Raw genomic sequence first — 22,810 nt, forward strand, 5'->3', positions numbered from 1 at the left:
CCTCTGTGTCTCCAGGTGATAGAGGAGAGCTCAGTGCTGCAGTGTGGTGTCCTCTCCTCCAGAGCTGTGCTCTGATCAGAGGCTTCATGTATTATGAAGGCTTCTTCCTCCTCACTGTATCCTCTGTGTCTCCAGGTGATGGAGGAGAGGTCAGTGCTGCAGTGTGGTGTCCTCTCCTCCAGAGCTGTGCTCTATGATCAGAGGCTTCATGTATTATGGAGGCTTCTTCCTCCTCACTGTATCCTCTGTGTCTCCAGGTGATGGAGGAGAGCTCAGTGCTGCAGTGTGGTGTCCTCTCCTCCAGAGCTGTGCTCTATGATCAGAGGCTTCATGTATTATGGAGGCTTCTTCCTCCTCACTGTATCCTCTGTGTCTCCAGGTGATGGAGGAGATCTCTGTGCTCCAGGACGAGGGTGTGGAGGATGCTGAGGTTCAGATCTCGGTGCTTTCTCCTCGATGCTGGTCTGTATCTCCTGTCTGCTACCTGGACGATCCATCCGAGTACCTCCCAGAGGCCCTCAGCATCCCTCTGCAGCACTTCAGCGACTTCTATACAAAGAGTAAGGGCCCCTGATATGTCTCCAGCACAGACGTGTCATCAGTGTGTGCGCTGAACGTCTTGTGTGCTCTCCTCAGGTCAGGTCGCTCTGGGCTCGGACCTCACTCAGTCTCGCCGGCTGCAGTGGACTTGGTTGGGGAGCGCTGAGGTACAATATGGAGACCTGACGCTCCGAGTCTCCACCCTCCAGATGTTCATCCTACTGCTCTTCAACCAGCACAAGGTGAGATGTGAAATCATATGTCCATATCATCGGATCCTCCTAGTCACCTGGATCCCTGGTCTGTATGAAATTTGTATATGAAGTGAGGGTGTTGTCTGACATGCTGGTATGTCCTGTGTTGTCTCATCTGTGGTTAGGACCTCTCCATGGAGGACCTAGAGCAGCAGACAGGGACATCTGGATCTCTCCTCAAGACTGCAGTAGATTTCCTCACCTGCGATACTGGAATCCTCTCCCATCATAAGAACGCAGGTGAGAATCAGATTAGTGATGGCGGTGAATGGATTACTATTGTCTCAGACATTAGCATTGGTTTGCATTCAGTGACCGATAACATGTTAGTAATTAGCACGACCGTGTCCTACAGAACGGCTGTCACTTAGGGCTTGTCTCTGTGCTGGACGGGTCTGAACTAATCTACTTCTAACCTGTAGATTATGGTGGGTGAGGAGTCCCGTGTGGTGACGCCCCTTACAATGTTATCTGGTCCCGGTTTCAGGACGTCTCTACGTGAATGAGGCCCTGCATGACTTGGGCTCTCCGATGGCTCTTGATTTCTCCACCAGATGGAATGACAACAGGATTTCAGAGGAAATGATCTGCATTCTACAAGAGAGAAGAGCTTCCCTGTTACGTGTGTTGGAGCAGGTCATGAAGGAAGAGCGTGAGATCCATATGGACCGTCTGATCTACAGGGTAGGTGAAGTGTAGGACATCGCAGACAGTGCAGGTAGTCTGGGACTGCTGACTGCATGAGAAAGCAGGGGCCACTGCCGCGACGAGAGCCATCACAGAAACGAGGGCCTGAGACTCGGGGGGGGGGGGGGGGGGGGCCCAAGAGATGAGGGCCACACACAGAGAGCCCCCCAAGAGATGAGGGCCACACACAGAGAGCCCCCCCAAGAGATGAGGGCCACACACAGAGAGCCCCCCCAAGAGATGAGGGCCACACACAGAGAGCCCCCCCAAGAGATGAGGGCCACACACAGAGAGCCCCCCCAAGAGATGAGGGCCACACACAGAGAGCCCCCCCAAGAGATGAGGGCCACACACAGAGAGCCCCCCCAAGAGATGAGGGCCACACACAGAGAGCCCCCCCAAGAGATGAGGGCCACACACAGAGAGCCCCCCCAAGAGATGAGGGCCACACACAGAAGAGCCCCCCCAAGAGATGAGGGCCACACACAGAGAGCCCCCCCAAGAGATGAGGGCCACACACAGAGAGCCCCCCCAAGAGATGAGGGCCACACACAGAGAGCCCCCCCAAGAGATGAGGGCCACACACAGAGAGCCCCCCCAAGAGATGAGGGCCACACACAGAGAGCCCCCCCAAGAGATGAGGGCCACACACAGAGAGCCCCCCCAAGAGATGAGGGCCACACACAGAGAGCCCCCCCAAGAGATGAGGGCCACACACAGAGAGCCCCCCCAAGAGATGAGGGCCACACACAGAGAGCCCCCCCAAGAGATGAGGGCCACACACAGAGAGCCCCCCCAAGAGATGAGGGCCACACACAGAGAGCCCCCCCAAGAGATGAGGGCCACACACAGAGAGCCCCCCCAAGAGATGAGGGCCACACACAGAGAGCCCCCCCAAGAGATGAGGGCCACACACAGAGAGCCCCCCCAAGAGATGAGGGCCACACACAGAGAGCCCCCCCAAGAGATGAGGGCCACACACAGAGAGCCCCCCCAAGAGATGAGGGCCACACACAGAGAGCCCCCCCAAGAGATGAGGGCCACACACAGAGAGCCCCCCAAGAGATGAGGGCCACACACAGAGAGCCCCCCCAAGAGATGAGGGCCACACACAGAGAGCCCCCCCAAGAGATGAGGGCCACACACAGAGAGCCCCCCCAAGAGATGAGGGCCACACACAGAGAGCCCCCCAAGAGATGAGGGCCACACACAGAGAGCCCCCCCAAGAGATGAGGGCCACACACAGAGAGCCCCCCCAAGAGATGAGGGCCACACACAGAGAGCCCCCCCAAGAGATGAGGGCCACACACAGAGAGCCCCCCCAAGAGATGAGGGCCACACACAGAGAGCCCCCCCAAGAGATGAGGGCCACACACAGAGAGCCCCCCCAAGAGATGAGGGCCACACACAGAGAGCCCCCCCAAGAGATGAGGGCCACACACAGAGAGCCCCCCCAAGAGATGAGGGCCACACACAGAGAGCCCCCCCAAGAGATGAGGGCCACACACAGAGAGCCCCCCCAAGAGATGAGGGCCACACACAGAGAGCCCCCCCAAGAGATGAGGGCCACACACAGAGAGCCCCCCCAAGAGATGAGGGCCACACACAGAGAGCCCCCCCAAGAGATGAGGGCCACACACAGAGAGCCCCCCCAAGAGATGAGGGCCACACACAGAGAGCCCCCCCAAGAGATGAGGGCCACACACAGAGAGCCCCCCCAAGAGATGAGGGCCACACACAGAGAGCCCCCCAAGATGAGGGCACAGAGAGCCCCCCAAGAGACGAGGGCCACACACAGAGGGCCCCCCCAAGAGACGAGGGCCACACACAGAGGGCCCCCCCAAGAGATGAGGGCCACACACAGAGGGCCCCCCCAAGAGACGAGGGCCACACACCGAGGGCCCCCCAAGAGACGAGGGCCACACACCGAGAGCTCAGGAGTTGAGGGCCATACACCGAGGGCCCCCAAAGAGACGAGGGCCCCTAGAGATGAGGGCTACACCAGAGGGCCTCCTAAAAGACGAGGCCCCCCCCCCAAGAGACAAGGGCTACACACCGAGAAGCCCCCCAAGAGACGAGGGCTACAGACTGAAGGTCACCACACGCTTGTCTGTATTTCAGGTTATTGATGTGTTCCAGAGAGAGATGTCCTCTGTGCTGCCCACTCGCTGTGGCGTCCCCGATGTGCTCTCTTGTATAATGCGCCAGCTGGATCGTGGTGTTATTCATAGGAAACCAAGCAATCCATTACTTCTGTGCTATAAGGTGGAGGCTCCATCCCCGGTGATACTTTGCCCTTTGCCTTCAAATTCAGAAACCATTACCCCAATCCCACCCCAAGTATCAGAATTCTGCAGAGTGCGAAGAATCAGCAGCAACATCGGGCCGGTCCCAGAGCAGCGTCCAACATTCAGCACATTCAAGTCTATGGCCTAAGGGGACGGAGATCAGAGGCTTCAGCTCGTTCCAGGCTGCGTCCCGTTCCTTTGCATGTTCTGGACCCTTCCCGCCCAGCTGACTTCTGTTCCTGATCGGTGAATGGGTACATGGAAGGATGACCTCTAACTTTAGTCCATGCTCTTTTGGTTTCCCCCTTTCATTTGATGCTGGTTCTGGTTGCAGATGGTGGTGGCTTTAAGGTTATGGTTGAAGCAGTTAAGCCCAGATGAGTCGAGTGCATTATGTAGAGGAAGAAGTTGATGACTGCTCTGATCCGAGGAACTGAAGTTAGGGTCAGATCTAGAGCCTCCACCACACGCAGTACGAGGCCATCTTATCTGGAGATCTTCACTCGCTCATTACTGTAACCGGATTCTCAGCTTTACTAAAGGAGCAGGCCCTTAAAACTGTACCCAACAGGACGAGGCGCGGACAGGATGAGCGCCCTGATCTACATAACAGAGGAGATCAGTCACGGCACTGCAGGATCTGCAGCTGGAATGTCGCAAAAATGCAGTGTGAACGGTGACTAGTGACTCTGGTACGGGTCATGCATCCTCTGTGCCTTCTGCAACATTGCCGATTCAGACACAACATATGGGTCAGTATTGTGGGGATTCGCTCTGGTAGGCAGGGTAAGCGGACGCAGTACAGAGGCAAAAACAAGGCTGTAAAGCTAAGTTCAGTGTTTATTCACACAGGAAAAAAACAAGCCAAAAGTAACAGGTGTTCAGTTTTGGTGCCTGTTCACACCACACAAAGTCCACAGTGCTAAAAGCCTTCACCTGGTCAGCAGATTCGCACCCGCAGTCCACCAGCAGGCTTTAGAGGCCTGCTTCCCCAGCATGCGGCTCTCACAAATAGATGCCTCAGTGTCTCAAGACACAGACTCCGCAGCTTCTCTGTCATGGAGGATAATCCACACCAGCTGAACGTGCTGGGTTTTTATTCCCAGCCAAAACCTGGCCTGGAACCGTGAGGAACAGCCACCCACCCTGCTCTTTGGCTGCTTCCAATAAGAACCGGTCCGGATCGGTTCAGACTGCAACTGAAAAACTGACACTTCAGGGAAAACCCGGTTCTTACCTCACCGAGGCCAGGAACCTCGGTGACACATATCTTCCGTCAATGACGGACCCTTGTGCCTTCCTACATACCCCCCCCTTTGTTCAACCCTGAGGGGGTGAACACTTGCCAGACAGTGTACTCGGGACAGGGCATCCGCGTTTCCCTGTAACCTTCCTGCCCTGTGTTCCACGGAAAACTTAGTTTTGCAAAGATAAGAACCACCTGCTGACCCAAGCATTCCTCTCTTTGGCCTGGCCCATCCACTTGACAGGGGAGTGGTCGGTCACCAGACGGAACTTTCTCCCCAAAAGATAATAGCAGAGAGACTCGAGAGCCCACTTGATGGCCAGGCACTCTCTCTCCACTATACTGTACCGGGTCTCGGCTGGAGTGAGCTTCCGGCTGAGGAAGACAACGGGGTGCTCCTCCCGTTGACTTCCTGAGACAGTACAGCACCGAGACCTACCTCGGAGGCATCGGTCTGCACTATAAACTCCCCTTTGAAGTCGGGCGTCACCAAAATCGGGGACCCACACAGGGCCGACTTCAAAGCGGAGAAAGCCTCTTCCGCCTGCTCATTCCAACGGACTATCACGGACTTCCGTCCCTTCTAAAGGTCTGTCAATGGTGCGGCGACTGTAGCAAAGTGGGGGACAAACCTCATATTATCCCACCATTCCCAGGAACGACTTTACTTGCCGAGTAGTGACCGGTCGGGGACAATTCCTTATTGCCTCAATTTTGTTCACCTGAGGTTTAATAATTCTGCCCCCAATGACATACCCCAGGTACTTGGTCTCTTCTAACCCTATCGCGCACTTTTTTGGGGTTAGCGGTTAAGCCAGCCTTCCTAAGGGAGTCCACTACAGCCTGCACTTTTTTTTATTTATTTTTTAAAATATTTTTTTTATAACTATTCTTTATTATTTTTCATATAAATTATCATTTACATATTAGGGCTCTTTCACACCTGCATTCTTTGCTTCCGGCATAGAGTTCCGTCGTCGGGGCTCTATGCCGGAAGAATCCTGATCAGTTGCATCAGGATGTCTTCAGTTCCGGAACGGAACGTTTTTTGGCCGGAGAAAATACCGCAGCATGCTGCGCTTTTTGCTCTGGCCAAAAATCCTGAAGACTTGGCGCAAGGCCGGATCCGGAATTACTGCTCATTGAAAGGCATTGATCCGGATCCGGCCTTAAGCTAAACGTCGTTTCGGCGCATTGCCGGATCCGACGTTTAGCTTTTTCTGAATGGTTACCATGGCTGCCGGGACGCTAAAGTCCTGGCAGCCATGGTAAAGTGTAGTGGGGAGCGGGGGAGCGGTATACTTACCGTCCGTGCGGCTCCCCGGGCGCTCCAGAGTGACGTCATTCTGGAGCGCCCCGGGAGCCGCACGGACGGTAAGTATACCGCTCCCCGCTCCCCACTACTACTATGGCTACCAGGACTTTAATAGCGTCCTCGCTGCCATAGTAACACTGAACGCATTTTGAAGACGTCTTCAAATGCTTTCAGTACACTTGCGTTTTTCCGGATCCGGCGTGTAATTCCGGCAAGTGGAGTACACGCCGGATCCGGACAACGCAAGTGTGAAAGAGGCCTTAGTTCCCCATTTTCCAGTGCTTCTCATACATTCCTCTATTTTCCATATATTAAACACCTTATCTGTAGTATTCCCACCCGCTGCTTGTATAAACAAATCTCTCTCCTCCGATCTCCGATCACTTTAACCATTTCTGCCAGAGTTCACCGAATCTAGCTTTTTTTTTTCCAGATACTAAATGGGATTTCTCTCTCGCAAGCAGAGTTTTTACCTGGTTCTCCCACCCCCTGACCTGAGGGGCCACGCCGTCCCTCCAATGGCTACAATACATCTCCTCGCTTGAAATAGAAGCTTGGTCGCTGCCTCCTGCTATTTAAGGGGGCCTGTCCCATCTAGTTTCCCCAATATGCAGATTTCTAATTCCCAGGGGACTCTAAATCCATGTTGTTCGTAGATTATTTCGTGCACCTTCCACCAGAATTCTCTAATCTTCATACATGTCCATAATATATGCCCACATTTTTTACAACTAAACTCCTTGGTTTTATAATCTTGCATTAGCTTATTACTATAGGCGGTATATTATATTAAATTGCATAATTCTATGGGAGAAGTTATTTGAGACCCCATTTTTGGCCCTCATCACCCCCTCCCAAAATTCCTCCCGTTGAGGCTCCAAAGCATCCTGCCATTTATGCCTTAGGCAGTTGACTGCAATTTTTTTAGTTTTTTGATTTAACAACCTGCCATATATCTTGGACACCAATTTCTTTCCTGTTTTTAATTTAAAAATATTAACTAGGGGGGGTGGGAGACAGCCTGCACTTTAGGTAGGTGACTTTCCCAGCCGGTGCTGTGGACAACGATCTCATCCAGGTACGCTGAAGTGTATGGACGATGTGGACGGAGTACGTGGCGGGAGCGCCTTGTAGACCAAAGGGTAATACCTTGTACTGATACAGTCCCTCTGGCGTGATGAAGGCAGTTTTTTCTTTGGCAGCCTCCGTCAAGGGTACCTGCCAGTACCCTTTGGTGAGGTCCAACACAGAAAAATACTGTGCTTGGCCCAACTTCTCAATAAGCTCATCCACTCGGGGCATGGGATACGCGTCAAACTCGGACACCTCATTCAGTTTGCGGAAGTCGTTACAGAACCGCAATGTCCCGTCCGGCTTGGGTATTAAGACTATCGGACTGGCCCACTCACTTTTTGACTCCTCGATGACACCCAGCTGGAGTATTAGCTGCACTTCCTCTGCGATGGCTTGTCACCGAGCCTAGAGTACCCGGTACGGTTTTAACCGGACTTTTGCCTGAGGCTCAGTGATGATGTCATGCTGGATTATGGACGTGCGTCCAGGGAGGTCTGAGAACACATCCGTGTTCCGACTAATGAACTCCCTGGCCTCCTGAGCCTGTTTAGAGGAGAGGCTGTTCGCAATCTTCACTGTGGCAGCCGCTTCCCCTGCTTCAGACAGAGGGGCCGAATCCGTTTCCCCTAGGAACCCCGGCCGCGGGCCGTCCTCCGTACAGGTTTCCCTTTCCTTCCAGTGTTTGAGCAGATTCACATGGTACACCTGCTCCGGCTTTTGCCTCTCTGGCTGGTGTACCTTATAATCTACCTCTCCAATTTTCTCAAGCACCTCGTAGGGCCCCTGCCACCTAGCTAGGAACTTACTGTCTACAGTCGGTACCAGAACCAACAGCCAATCACCCGGGTTAAAGGTCTGGACCCGAGCCTGCCGATTATAGACCCTACTCTGGGCTCGCTGCGCGGCCTCCATATGCTCCCTAACCAGAGATAACTGTTTCCATCCGTCCCTGCATCTGGGTGACGTTCTCAACAACACTTCTGTGCGGTGTGGGTTGGTGTTCCCACGCCTCTTTGGCGACGTCTAATAAACCACGAGGGTGTCTGCCGTATAGCAGTTCGAAGGGCGAGAACCCAGTAGAGGCCTGGGGCACCTCTCGCACTGCGAACATGAGATGGGCAGAAGAAGGTCCCAGTCCCTCCCATCCTCAGACACCGCTCTTTTCAACATATTTTCACCAGACCGTCCGTTTGCGGATGATACACGGACGCCCGCAACTGTTTTATGTGGAGCAACTTTCAGAGTCCCCTCATGACCTTGGACATAAACGGGGTCCTTTGGTCTGTTAGAACTTCCTTAGGCCCCTTGCAGACGAGCGTGTCCGGATGCGTCCCGGTGTATTTCCCTTATAACATGGTTCTTTAATACAGAATGCTTAGTACAAGGTCAATTGAGGGTTAAAAAATTATTTAAAAAAATGGACCTTCTACTACGCACTCTGTATTCAGAATGCTATTATTTCTCCTTATAAACATGTTATAAGGGAAAATAACACAGTGAATAGACTGTCACCTAGCAACCGTGCGTGAAAATCGCACCGCATCCGCACTTGCTTGCGATTTTTACGCAGCCCCATTAACTTCTATGGGGTCCTGCGTTGCGTGGAAAACGGACAATATAGAGCATGCTGCGATTTTCACGTAACGCACAAGTGATGTGTGAAAATCACAGCTCATGTGCACAGCCCCATAGAAATGAATGGGTCCGGATTCAGTGCGGGTGCGATGCGTTCACACTCGAGAAAACATCTCAATTAACTCCTTAGCTATGAGTTTGGCTGACGTATGACGTAGTGGTACCGTGTGGCGTAGTCGAGGATGTGCTGGTGCCCTCTAGCTGACTCCGGTACTTGGCCTATGAGATCCATAGCGATCTGCTCGAATGGAACCTCAATAAGCGGGAGAGGGACTAGGGGACTACGGAAATGTGGCAGGTTGGGCAAGACTTGCAATACTCTTCCACCTCTCTGAACACACTGGGCCAGTAGAAACGCTGTAGAATCCGGTCCTGCGTTTTCTGCTGGCCCAGGTGTCCCCCAAGAACATGTTGGTGGGCTAACTCCAATACGAGCTTGCGCTATGCCTTGGGCACCACCAGCTGTTCAATATGCTCACCCCGTAGTTGATTTACTCTGTACAGCATCTCCTGTTGAACCACAAAACGGGGGAACATAGACTTGACCCCCGGTTGTTGCGGCTCACCCTCAACCACTACTACATTTTCCCAGGCTTGAGATAGAGTCGGGTCCACGTGCTGTACCAAAATGATCTCCGGAGAGGTTAAGGTCTGCCAACTCCGGACCCGGTGGCAAGTCCTCCACGTCTCCTACCATCACACTTAGCGGGGTTATCTCCCCCTCCTTCATCAAAGTGGTGGTCACCCCTACCGCTGGCCCTTCGGACTCAGGTTCCCAGGGTTCTGGTCTCCCCCCTGAGCTGGGCCACTCTGCTAGGGTTACATCCGTCTCATGTATTGGTGACTCTCGACTCAGGCCATAGTGACAGGAAACCGGGGAAGTCTCTCCCAATTATTAATTCATAATGTAGCCCTGTGGCGACGGCCACCTCATGAGACCGGCCACTGTTGATACACAGGCCAATGCGGTGGGATAGTCCTTCAAGTCCCCATGGATACAGACTACGCCGACCTTTCGGCCAGTATACTTGGCAGGCCACACCAGGGCAGCTCTTACCAGGGATACCAGGCTCCTTGAATCCAGCAGTACCACCGCCAGTGTCCCCCACTTCCACCTGGCACAGGTGGCTATTGTCCATAGTCTCGGAGGTTCCTGTGGCACACAACTTTATGGCATATAATGAGTGGCGGTAGCCATAGTTAGTGTCCATGGGTTAGTGTCGGCCCTTATGTGTCCAGGCTTCTGACAACGACAGCAGACCACCGGGGTTGGATCTGCAGGGGGTACGTCCCGGGCGGGTCTAGCTGGCACCGGCCGCCAGGTCTGGGGTGGAGTTGACTGGCCCTCTCCCAAAAGAACCCCCCTGTAGATTTTTGGTGGCTTCGTAGCGCTCGACCATCTCCAAGGCATTACCCGGAGACACCGGGCCGATCCAGTGCTGGAGATGGTACGGCAAAGCCCTCCAGAACACATCCGCCAGCAGAAGGTCCAGCATAGCAGTGGGAGTCAAAACTTCAGGCTGCAGACATTTTTTAAACCGGTGTAATAGTTCATAGTACTGTGGCCTGGCCGGGTCAGCCGGGTTAGATTCCCACTGATGCACCCGCTGGGCCCGGACCAACACATTCACCCCCAGTCTCACCAGGATCTCACCTTTTACTGTCAGGTACTGCTTGATCATCGGGCAGATAAAAAAAAATAACTTACTGGGGTCCAGATGCCAGGAACAGAGCGACGACCTCAGCCCACTGGTCTCGGGGTAATTTTTCCCTCACGGCCACCTTTTTGAATACCGCCAGATAGGTCTCAACGTCATCCGAGGGGGTCATCTTAGGGATCGCCGTACGGACATTTCCGGGCATCGTGGACATTGTGGGACGCTCCTGCCTGTTGCAACGACATCACATGTTGCAATAGTAGCTGGTTAGATTCCTGCTGCTGATTGTTAGCCTCCCGCTGCTGAAAGTTAGCCTCCACGAGGGCCTCCACGACGGCCTCCACTTTGTCAGGGGACACGGGTCGCAACCTTGCCGGCTTGATATAGGACATGCACTTATGCCGGGGAAAACAAAAACTTTTCGGCCTTCAGGCCTGCCTCACTGCGTCTGCCCGCACCCTACACCAAATGTGGGGATTCGCTCTGGTAGGCAGGGTGTGTTTATTCACACATAGGACAAAAACAAGCCAAAAGTAACGGTGTTCAGATTTGGTGCCTGTTCACACCACACAAAGTCCACAAAACCTTCACCTGGTCAGCAGATTCCCACCCGCAGTCCACCGCAGGCTTTAGAGGCCTGCTTCCCCAGCATGCGGCGCTCACAAATAGATGCCTCAGTGTCTCAAGGCACAGACTCCGCAGCTTCTCTGTCATGGAGGAAAGTCCACACCAGCTGAACGTGCTGGGTTTTTATATCCCAGCCAAAATGCAGCCTGGAACCGTGGGGAACAGTCACCCACCCTGCTCTTTGGCTGCTCCCAATAAGAACCGGCCCGGATCGGCTTTACAGCCACACTAATGTCCCGCGAGTATTCCGCACGGATGCGATGTGGGAGTTGAACGCATTGCACCCGCTCTGAATACCGACCCATTCATTTCTATGGGGCTGTTCACATGAGCGGTGATTCTCACGCATCACTTATGCATTGCGTGAAAATCACAGCATGTTCTATTTTGTGCGTTTTTCACGTAACGCAGGCCCCATAGAAATGAATGGGGTTGCGTGAAAATAGCAAGCAAGTGCGGATGCGGTGCGATTTTCACGTACGGTTGCTAGGAGACGATCGGGATGGAGACCCGATCATTATTATTTTCCCTTATAACATGGTTATAAGGGAAAATATTAGCATTCTGAATACAGAACGCATAGTACAATAGCGCTGGAGGGGTTAAAAAATAATTTAACTCACCTTAATCCACTTGCTCGCGCAGCCGGCATCTCGTCTGTCTTCATCTTTGCTTTGTGCAGGAACAGGACCTGTGGTGACGTCACTCCGGTCATCACATGGTCCGTCACATGGTCCATCACCATGGTAAAAGATCATGTGATGGATTATGTGATGACCGCAGTGACATCACCACAGGTCCTGTTGCTGCAGACAAGACAGAAGAGATGCCGGCTGCGCGAGCAAGTGGATTAAGGTGAGTTAAATTATTATTTTTTAACCCCTCCAGCGCTATTGTACTATGCAGTCTGTATTCAGAATGCTATTATTTTCCATTATAACCATGTTATAAGTGAAATAATACAATCTACAGAACACCGATCCCAAGCCTGAACTTCTGTGAAGAAGTCTGGGTTTGGGTACCAAACATGCGCGATTTTTCTCACTCGAGCGCAAAATGCATTACAATGTTTTGAACGTACGCAGAAAAATTGCGTGTGTTCCTGCAACGCCGTCTGAAAGAGGCCTAACAGCTGACGTGTCAGACTGCAACTGCAAAACTGACACTTCAGGGAAAAACCCGGCTCTTAACTCACCGGGGCCGGGAACCTCGGTGACGCGTATCTTCCGTCAACGACGGCCCCTTGCTCCTTCTTACAGTATGTTCCGGCTCTATTGACAGAAATGCGAGGAGATACGTGTAGGATACAGACCCACGAGTTGCCATGTCCAGACATATAGGCCAGTGAGGCGCTGCATCCATGTGGACCTGGCCTCATCGTTAGATGCTGCTCCCTTTGTTTTTATGGGGAGTTCCTTTTTGTCTGATCTGCTTCCAAGGATGACCTTGGTTTTGTTGGAGACGGTGGAGAAAACCTCCATCCATATCTGAATAAAGAATTCCCCTCACTAGTTTCTATCCGGTGTCCTGGAATGGGGCATTGTCGATGGCTGTTACTCATATTGGGACAGGGTTTGGGGGGCGTCTACTTTTTACCTGGGTTACTGTTTTATTCTTGGGAGTTGGGAAGTCCAGTGTGTCTCTGCTCCAGCAGTTCAGTGGCTGACAGGTCACCAGACGATGGCTTCCGTGTATGGGACAATAGGCCGCAGGCTCTGCTCTCGATAGTTTGGAGACTTGCGTGAAGACAACACCCAGCATTACACGGGGAGATCACACAGCAGATCCCAGCAGGACGTGGACAACACTCGACGTTACACGGGGAGGTCACACAGCAGACCCCAGCAGGACGCGGACAACACCTGGCGTTACACGGGGAGATCACACAGCAGACCCCAGCAGGACGTGGACAACACCCGGCGTTACACGGGGAGGTCACACAGCAGACCCCAGCAGGACGTGGACAACACCCAACATTACACGGGGAGGTCACACAGCAGACCCCAGCAGGACGTGGACAACACCCGACGTTACACGGGGAGGTCACACAGCAGATCCCAGCAGGACGTGGACAACACCCGGCGTTACACGGGGAGGTCACACAGCAGACCCCAGCAGGACGCAGACAACACCCGACATTACACAGGGAGGTCACAGCAGACCCCAGCAGGACGTGGACAACACCCGGCGTTACACGGGGAGGTCACACAGCAGACCCCAGTAGGACTCGGACAACACCCGGCGTTACACGGGGAGGTCACACAGCAGACCCCAGCAGGACGCGGACAACACCCGGCGTTACACGGGGAGATCACACAACAGACCCCAGCAGGACGCGGACAACACCTGACATTACACGGGGAGGTCACACAGCAGACCCCAGCAGGACGCGGACAACACCCGGCGTTACACAGGGAGGTCACACAGCAGACCCCAGCAGGACGCGGACAACACCCGGCGTTACACAGGGAGGTCACACAGCAGACCCCAGCAGGACGCAAACACCCGGCGTTACACGGGGAGGTCACACAACAGACCCCAGCAGGACGCGGACAACACCTGACATTACACGGGGAGATCACACAACAGACCCCAGCAGGACGCGGACAACACCCGGCGTTACACAGGGAGGTCACACAGCAGACCCCAGCAGGACGCGGACAACACCCGGCGTTACACAGGGAGGTCACACAGCAGACCCCAGCAGGACGCAAACACCCGGCGTTACACGGGGAGGTCACACAACAGACCCCAGCAGGACGCGGACAACACCTGGCGTTACACGGGGAGGTCACACAACAGACCCCAGCAGGACGCGGACAACACCCGGCGTTACACGGGGAGGTCACACAGCAGACCCCAGCAGGACGCGGACAACACCCGGCGTTACACGGGGAGATCACACAGCAGACCCCAGCAGGACGTGGACAACACCCGACGTTACACGGGGAGGTCACACAGCAGACCCCAGCAGGACGCGGACAACACCCGACATTACACGGGGAGGTCACACAGCAGACCCCAGCAGGACGCGGACAACACCCGGCGTTACACGGGGAGGTCACACAACAGACCCCAGCAGGACGCGGACAACACCTGGCGTTACACGGGGAGGTCACACAGCAGACCCCAGCAGGACGCGGACAACACCCGACATTACACAGGGAGGTCACACAGCAGACCCCAGCAGGACGCGGACAACACCCGGCGTTACACGGGGAGGTCACACAGCAGACCCCAGCAGGACGTGGACAACACCCAACGTTACACGGGGAGGTCACACAACAGACCCCAGCAGGACGCGGACAACACCCGACATTACACAGGGAGGTCACACAGCAGACCCCAGCAGGACGCAGACAACACCTGGCGTTACACGGGGAGATCACACAGCAGACCCCAGCAGGACGTGGACAACACCCTTCGTTACACGGGGAGGTCACACAACAGACCCCAGCAGGACGCGGACAACACCTGACATTACACGGGGAGGTCACACAACAGACCCCAGCAGGACGCGGACAACACCCAACGTTACACGGGGAGGTCACACAACAGACCCCAGCAGGACGTGGACAACACCCGGCGTTACACGGGGAGGTCACACAGCAGACCCCAGCAGGACGCGGACAACACCCGGCATTACACGGGGAGGTCACACAGCAGACCCCAGCAGGACACGGACAACACCCGGCACTACACGGGGAGGTCACACAGCAGACCCCAGCAGGACGCGGACAACACCTGGCATTACACAGGGAGGTCACACAGCAGACCCCAGCAGGACGTGGACAACACCCGGCACTAGACGGGGAGGTCACACAGCAGACCCCAGCAGGACGTGGACAACACCCAATGTTACACGGGGAGGTCACACAGCAGACCCCAGCAGGACGTGGACAACACCCAACGTTACACGGGGAGGTCACACAGCAGACCCCAGCAGGACGCGGACAACACCTGGCGTTACACGGGGAGGTCACACAGCAGACCCCAGCAGGACACAGACAACACCCGGCACTACACGGGGAGGTCACACAGCAGACCCCAGCAGGACACAGACAACACCCGGCGTTACACGGGGAGGTCACACAGCAGACCCCAGCAGGACGCGGACAACACCCGATGTTACACGGGGAGGTCACACAGCAGATCCCAGCAGGACGTGGACAACACCCGACATTACACGGGGAGGTCACACAGCAGATCCCAGCAGGACGCGGACAACACCTGACCTTACATGGGGAGGTCACACAGCAGACCCCAGCAGGAAGCGGACAACACCCGGCGTTACTCGGGGAGGTCACACAGCAGATCCCAGCTGGATGCGGACAATACCCGACATTACACGGGGAGGTCACACAGCAGACCCCAGCAGGACGCGGACAACACCCGACATTACACGGGGAGGTCACACAGCAGACCCCAGCAGGACGCGGACAACACCCGGCGTTACACGGGGAGGTCACACAACAGACCCCAGCAGGACAGGGACAACACCCGGCAATACACGGGGAGGTCACACAGCAGACCCCAGCAGGACGTGGACAACACCCAACGTTACACGGGGAGGTCACACAACAGACCCCAGCAGGACGCGGACAACACCCGACGTTACACAGGGAGGTCACACAGCAGACCCCAGCAGGACGCAGACAACACCTGGCGTTACACGGGGAGATCACACAGCAGACCCCAGCAGGACGTGGACAACACCCAACGTTACACGGGGAGGTCACACATCAGACCCCAGCAGGACGCGGACAACACCCGCCATTACACGGGGAGGTCACACAACAGACCCCAGCAGGACGCGGACAACACCCAACGTTACACGGGGAGGTCACACAACAGACCCCAGCAGGACGTGGACAACACCCGGCGTTACACGGGGAGGTCACACAGCAGACCCCAGCAGGACGCGGACAACACCCGGCATTACACGGGAAGGTCACACAGCAGACCCCAGCAGGACACGGACAACACCCGGCACTACACGGGGAGGTCACACAGCAGACCCCAGCAGGACGCGGACAACACCTGGCATTACACAGGGAGGTCACACAGCAGACCCCAGCAGGACGTGGACAACACCCGGCACTAGACGGGGAGGTCACACAGCAGACCCCAGCAGGACGTGGACAACACCCAATGTTACACGGGGAGGTCACACAGCAGACCCCAGCAGGACGTGGACAACACCCAACGTTACACGGGGAGGTCACACAGCAGACCCCAGCAGGACGCGGACAACACCTGGCGTTACACGGGGAGGTCACACAGCAGACCCCAGCAGGACACAGACAACACCCGGCACTACACGGGGAGGTCACACAGCAGACCCCAGCAGGACACAGACAACACCCGGCGTTACACGGGGAGGTCACACAGCAGACCCCAGCAGGACGCGGACAACACCCGATGTTACACGGGGAGGTCACACAGCAGATCCCAGCAGGACGTGGACAACACCCGACATTACACGGGGAGGTCACACAGCAGATCCCAGCAGGACGCGGACAACACCTGACCTTACATGGGGAGGTCACACAGCAGACCCCAGCAGGAAGCGGACAACACCCGGCGTTACTCGGGGAGGTCACACAGCAGATCCCAGCTGGATGCGGACAATACCCGACATTACACGGGGAGGTCACACAGCAGACACCAGCAGGACGCGGACAACACCTGACATTACACGGGGAGGTCACACAGCAGACCCCAGCAGGACGCAGACAACACCCGGCGTTACACGGGGAGGTCACACAGCAGACCCCAGCAGGACGCGGACAACACCCGACATTACACGGGGAGGTCACACAGCAGATCCCAGCAGGACGCAGACAACATCCGACACTACACGGGGAGGTCACAGAGCAGACCCCAGCAGGACAGGGACAACACCCGGCAATACACGGGGAGGTCACACAGCAGACCCCAGCAGGACGCGGACAACACCCGGCGTTACACGGGGAGGTCACAGAGCAGACCCCAGCAGGACAGGGACAACACCCGGCAATACACGGGGAGGTCACACAGCAGACCCCAGCAGGACGCGGACAACACCCGACATTACACGGGGAGGTCACACAGCAGATCCCAGCAGGACGCAGACAACATCCGACACTACACGGGGAGGTCACAGAGCAGACCCCAGCAGGACAGGGACAACACCCGGCAATACACGGGGAGGTCACACAGCAGACCCCAGCAGGACACGGACAACACCCGGCACTACACGGGGAGGTCACAGAGCAGACCCCAGCAGGACGCGGACAACACCCGGCACTACACGGGGAGGTCACACAGCAGACCCCAGCAGGACGCGGACAACACCCGGCACTACACGGGGAGGTCACACAGCAGACCCCAGCAGGACGCGGACAACACCTGGCGTTACACGGGGAGGTCACACAGCAGACCCCAGCAGGACACAGACAACACCCGGCACTACACGGGGAGGTCACACAGCAGACCCCAGCAGGACACAGACAACACCCGGCGTTACACGGGGAGGTCACACAGCAGACCCCAGCAGGACGCGGACAACACCCGAAGTTACACGGGGAGGTCACACAGCAGAACCCAGCAGGACGTGGACAACACCCGACATTACACGGGGAGGTCACACAGCAGATCCCAGCAGGACGCGGACAACACCTGACCTTACATGGGGAGGTCACACAGCAGACCCCAGCAGGATGCGGACAATACCCGACATTACACGGGGAGGTCACACAGCAGACACCAGCAGGACGCGGACAACACCTGACATTACACGGGGAGGTCACACAGCAGACCCCAGCAGGACGCAGACAACACCCGGCGTTACACGGGGAGGTCACACAGCAGACCCCAGCAGGACAGGGACAACACCCGGCAATACACGGGGAGGTCACACAGCAGACCCCAGCAGGACGTGGACAACACCCGGCGTTACACGGGGAGGTCACACAGCAGATCCCAGCTGGATGCGGACAATACCCGACATTACACGGGGAGGTCACACAGCAGACACCAGCAGGACGCGGACAACACCTGACATTACACGGGGAGGTCACACAGCAGACCCCAGCAGGACGCAGACAACACCCGGCGTTACACGGGGAGGTCACACAGCAGACCCCAGCAGGACAGGGACAACACCCGGCAATACACGGGGAGGTCACACAGCAGACCCCAGCAGGACACGGACAACACCCGGCAATACACGGGGAGGTCACACAGCAGACCCCAGCAGGACGCGGACAACATCCGACACTACACGGGGAGGTCACAGAGCAGACCCCAGCAGGACGCGGACAACACCCGACATTACACGGGGGGGTCACACAGCAGACCCCAGCAGGACGTGGACAACACCCGGCGTTACACGGGGAGGTCACACAGCAGACCCCAGCAGGACACGGACAACACCCGGCAATACACGGGGAGGTCACACAGCAGACCCCAGCAGGACGCGGACAACACCCGGCACTAGACGGGGAGGTCACACAGCAGACCCCAGCAGGACACGGACAACACCCGGCAATACACGGGGGGGTCACACAGCAGACCCCAGCAGGACACGGAAAAGATCCAGTGTTACACGGGGAGGTCACACAGGTGCAAAATACTGCTGACCAGCCACTTACATACCAACCATGGTTGGGGTGGGATACTTCTCTTCTATTAGCTTAGGAAGGAGCCATGACCCCGAGACTCTACTATGGAGTAGATGACATGATGATCAGTCTTTCCCTGGCTGTGAACCAAACAACAAGACCACACGAGGCATCGCTATCACTTTATTGCATTTTTTTTCTGCTCAGTTCGTAGGAAAATGAGTCATTAGGGTATCTCGGCCGAGGCACCAAGGTAAGAGAACCCCCCCCCCCCCCCAGAATGTGGTTAAATCACCCATGATTTTTAGCACCTCGGGGCACGGTGAAGAACCTCACTGTATTTTTTTATGTGTCTTGTGACGTGGGCATCGTGGGTGAGCACCAGGGTAAGAAGAACCTCCCAGAAAGTGGTACATTGTTGCAGCCAAGATGCCCAAATGACATGGCTCACCATGAAAAGAGGAACCTCCCAAAATGTGGTTTGAACCATGACCAGTTATCTCCAAGAATGCGGTATTATGAGCCATGTGTTTTAGGTGCCTCGGCTGAGGGTACATATGTGGTAATGAGGCATAATATGTGGAGACCATGAGGGACCTCACAACGTGTGTCACTCACCGAACTTAGCAGTAGTGTTGAGCGCGAATATCGCCACTTCAAGAATTCACAAATTTTTAGAATATAGTGCTATATATTCGTATTCACGGATATGCTAATTGCAAATTTATTGCGAATATCGGCATTTAGCAACAAATAGGAAAGTTGCCTACCCCTTAGTGTTGATCGCGAATATATTACATTGCCGAATTTATGGCGAATATTTGGACAAAAATTCGCTAAATATCGCGAATTGGAATATTGCCTATACCACTCATCACTACTTAGCAGGACCTGAACACTGAAGCTTCACCTCTGGTGCTCACTTCTGCCTCTGCTTGGCCTGTGCTTCCTGCATCCAGTCATTAATGATAATAACACCAGCTCCTCTGTGGCCTCAGTAACTGCATTAACCTCCAGTGCTGCACTTCCTGTGCCTGATCATCCTGTCAGGATACAGCTTTCCTGAGCTTCACTACCACTCTCCCCTGAGTACTGAACTCTGCACAGGCGCCTGACCGCCGCCAGCCTCTCTCCTGAGTACTGAACTCTGCACACGTCTGACCGCCGCCAGCCTCTCTCCTGAGTGCTGAACTCTGCACAGGCGCCTGACCGCCGCCAGCCTTTCTCCTGAGTACTGAACTCTGCACACGTCTGACCGCCGCCAGCCTCTCCCCTGAGTACTGAACTCTGCACACGTCTGACCGCCGCCAGCCTCTCTCCTGAGTACTGAACTCTGCACAGGCGCCTGACCGCCGCCAGCCTCTCTCCTGAGTGCTGAACTCTGCACAGGCGCCTGACCACCGCCAGCCTCTCTCCTGTGTACTGAACTCTGCACACGCCTGACCGCCGCCAGCCTCTCTCCTGTGTACTGAACTCTGCACACGTCTGACCGCCGCCAGCCTCTCTCCTGTGTACTGAACTCTGCACACGTCTGACCGCCGCCAGCCTCTCTCCTGTGTGCTAAACTCTGCACACGTCTGACCGCCGCCAGCCTCTCTCCTGAGTGCTGAACTCTGCACAGGCGCCTGACCGCTGCCAGCCTCTCTCCTGTGTACTGAACTCTGCACACGTCTGACCACCGCCAGCCTCTCTCCTGTGTACTGAACTCTGCACACGCCTGACCGCCGCCAGCCTCTCTCCTGTGTACTGAACTCTGCACACGTCTGACCGCCGCCAGCCTCTCTCCTGAGTACTGAACTCTGCACAGGCGCCTGACCGCCGCCAGCCTCTCTCCTGAGTGCTGAACTCTGCACAGGCGCCTGACCGCCGCCAGCCTCTCTCCTGTGTACTGAACTCTGCACACGTCTGACCACCGCCAGCCTCTCTCCTGTGTACTGAACTCTGCACACGCCTGACCGCCGCCAGCCTCTCTCCTGTGTACTGAACTCTGCACACGTCTGACCGCCGCCAGCCTCTCTCCTGTGTACTGAACTCTGCACACGTCTGACCGCCGCCAGCCTCTCTCCTGTGTGCTAAACTCTGCACACGTCTGACCGCCGCCAGCCTCTCTCCTGAGTGCTGAACTCTGCACAGGCGCCTGACCACCGCCAGCCTCTCTCCTGTGTACTGAACTCTGCACACGTCTGACCACCGCCAGCCTCTCTCCTGTGTACTGAACTCTGCACACGCCTGACCGCCGCCAGCCTCTCTCCTGTGTACTGAACTCTGCACACGTCTGACCGCCGCCAGCCTCTCTCCTGTGTACTGAACTCTGCACACGTCTGACCGCCGCCAGCCTCTCTCCTGTGTACTGAACTCTGCACACGTCTGACCGCCGCCAGCCTCTCTCCTGTGTACTGAACTCTGCACACGTCTGACCGCCGCCAGCCTCTCTCCTGTGTGCTAAACTCTGCACACGTCTGACCGCCGCCAGCCTCTCCCCTGTGTGCTGAACTCTGCACACGTCTGACCGCCGCCAGCCTCTCTCCTGTGTACTGAACTCTGCACACGTCTGACCGCCGCCAGCCTCTCTCCTGTGTACTGAACTCTGCACACGTCTGACCGCCGCCAGCCTCTCTCCTGTGTGCTAAACTCTGCACACGTCTGACCGCCGCCAGCCTCTCCCCTGTGTACTGAACTCTGCACACGTCTGACCGCCGCCAGCCTCTCTCCTGAGTACTGAACTCTGCACAGGCGTCTGACCGCCGCCAGCCTCTCTCCTGTGTACTGAACTCTGCACACGTCTGACCGCCGCCAGCCTCTCTCCTGTGTACTGAACTCTGCACACGTCTGACCGCCGCCAGCCTCTCTCCTGTGTGCTAAACTCTGCACACGTCTGACCGCCGCCAGCCTCTCCCCTGTGTACTGAACTCTGCACACGTCTGACCGCCGCCAGCCTCTCCCCTGTGTACTAAACTCTGCACACGTCTGACCGCCGCCAGCCTCTCTCCTAAGTACTGAACTCTGCACAGGCGCCTGACTGCTACCTCTCTCCTGAGTGCTGAACTCTGCACAGGCGCCTGACCGCCGCCAGCCTCTCTCCTGAGTACTGAACTCTGCACAGGCGCCTGACCGCCGCCAGCCTCTCTCCTGTGTACTAAACTCTGCACAGGCGCCTGACCGCCGCCAGCCTCTCCCCTGGGTACTGAACTCTGCACACGTCTGACCGCCGCCAGCCTCTCTCCTGTGTACTGAACTCTGCACACGTCTGACCGCCGCCAGCCTCTCTCCTGTGTGCTAAACTCTGCACACGTCTGACCGCCGCCAGCCTCTCCCCTGTGTACTGAACTCTGCACACGTCTGACCGCCGCCAGCCTCTCTCCTGAGTACTGAACTCTGCACAGGCGTCTGACCGCCGCCAGCCTCTCTCCTGTGTACTGAACTCTGCACACGTCTGACCGCCGCCAGCCTCTCTCCTGTGTACTGAACTCTGCACACGTCTGACCGCCGCCAGCCTCTCTCCTGTGTGCTAAACTCTGCACACGTCTGACCGCCGCCAGCCTCTCCCCTGTGTACTGAACTCTGCACACGTCTGACCGCCGCCAGCCTCTCCCCTGTGTACTAAACTCTGCACACGTCTGACCGCCGCCAGCCTCTCTCCTAAGTACTGAACTCTGCACAGGCGCCTGACTGCTACCTCTCTCCTGAGTGCTGAACTCTGCACAGGCGCCTGACCGCCGCCAGCCTCTCTCCTGAGTACTGAACTCTGCACAGGCGCCTGACCGCCGCCAGCCTCTCTCCTGTGTACTAAACTCTGCACAGGCGCCTGACCGCCGCCAGCCTCTCCCCTGGGTACTGAACTCTGCACACGTCTGACCGCCGCCAGCCTCTCTCCGGTGTACT

At 56.2% G+C, this 22,810-nt stretch overlaps 1 protein-coding gene across 1 annotated transcript in view; it reads left to right on the forward strand.

The window, feature by feature from the left end:
* Positions 1–4,643, forward strand: part of CUL9 (cullin 9) — a 40,999-nt gene extending 36,356 nt beyond the window's left edge. The window contains 5 exon segments of the mRNA XM_044290193.1: positions 380–560; positions 637–782; positions 920–1,034; positions 1,282–1,478; positions 3,603–4,643. Coding sequence (XP_044146128.1) covers positions 380–560; positions 637–782; positions 920–1,034; positions 1,282–1,478; positions 3,603–3,917 — 954 coding nt within the window. The 3' untranslated portion in view covers positions 3,918–4,643.
* Positions 4,644–22,810: the final 18,167 nt, after the last annotated feature.

Source organism: Bufo gargarizans, chromosome 4 (assembly GCF_014858855.1).
Source record: "Bufo gargarizans isolate SCDJY-AF-19 chromosome 4, ASM1485885v1, whole genome shotgun sequence".
NCBI lineage: Eukaryota > Metazoa > Chordata > Amphibia > Anura > Bufonidae > Bufo > Bufo gargarizans.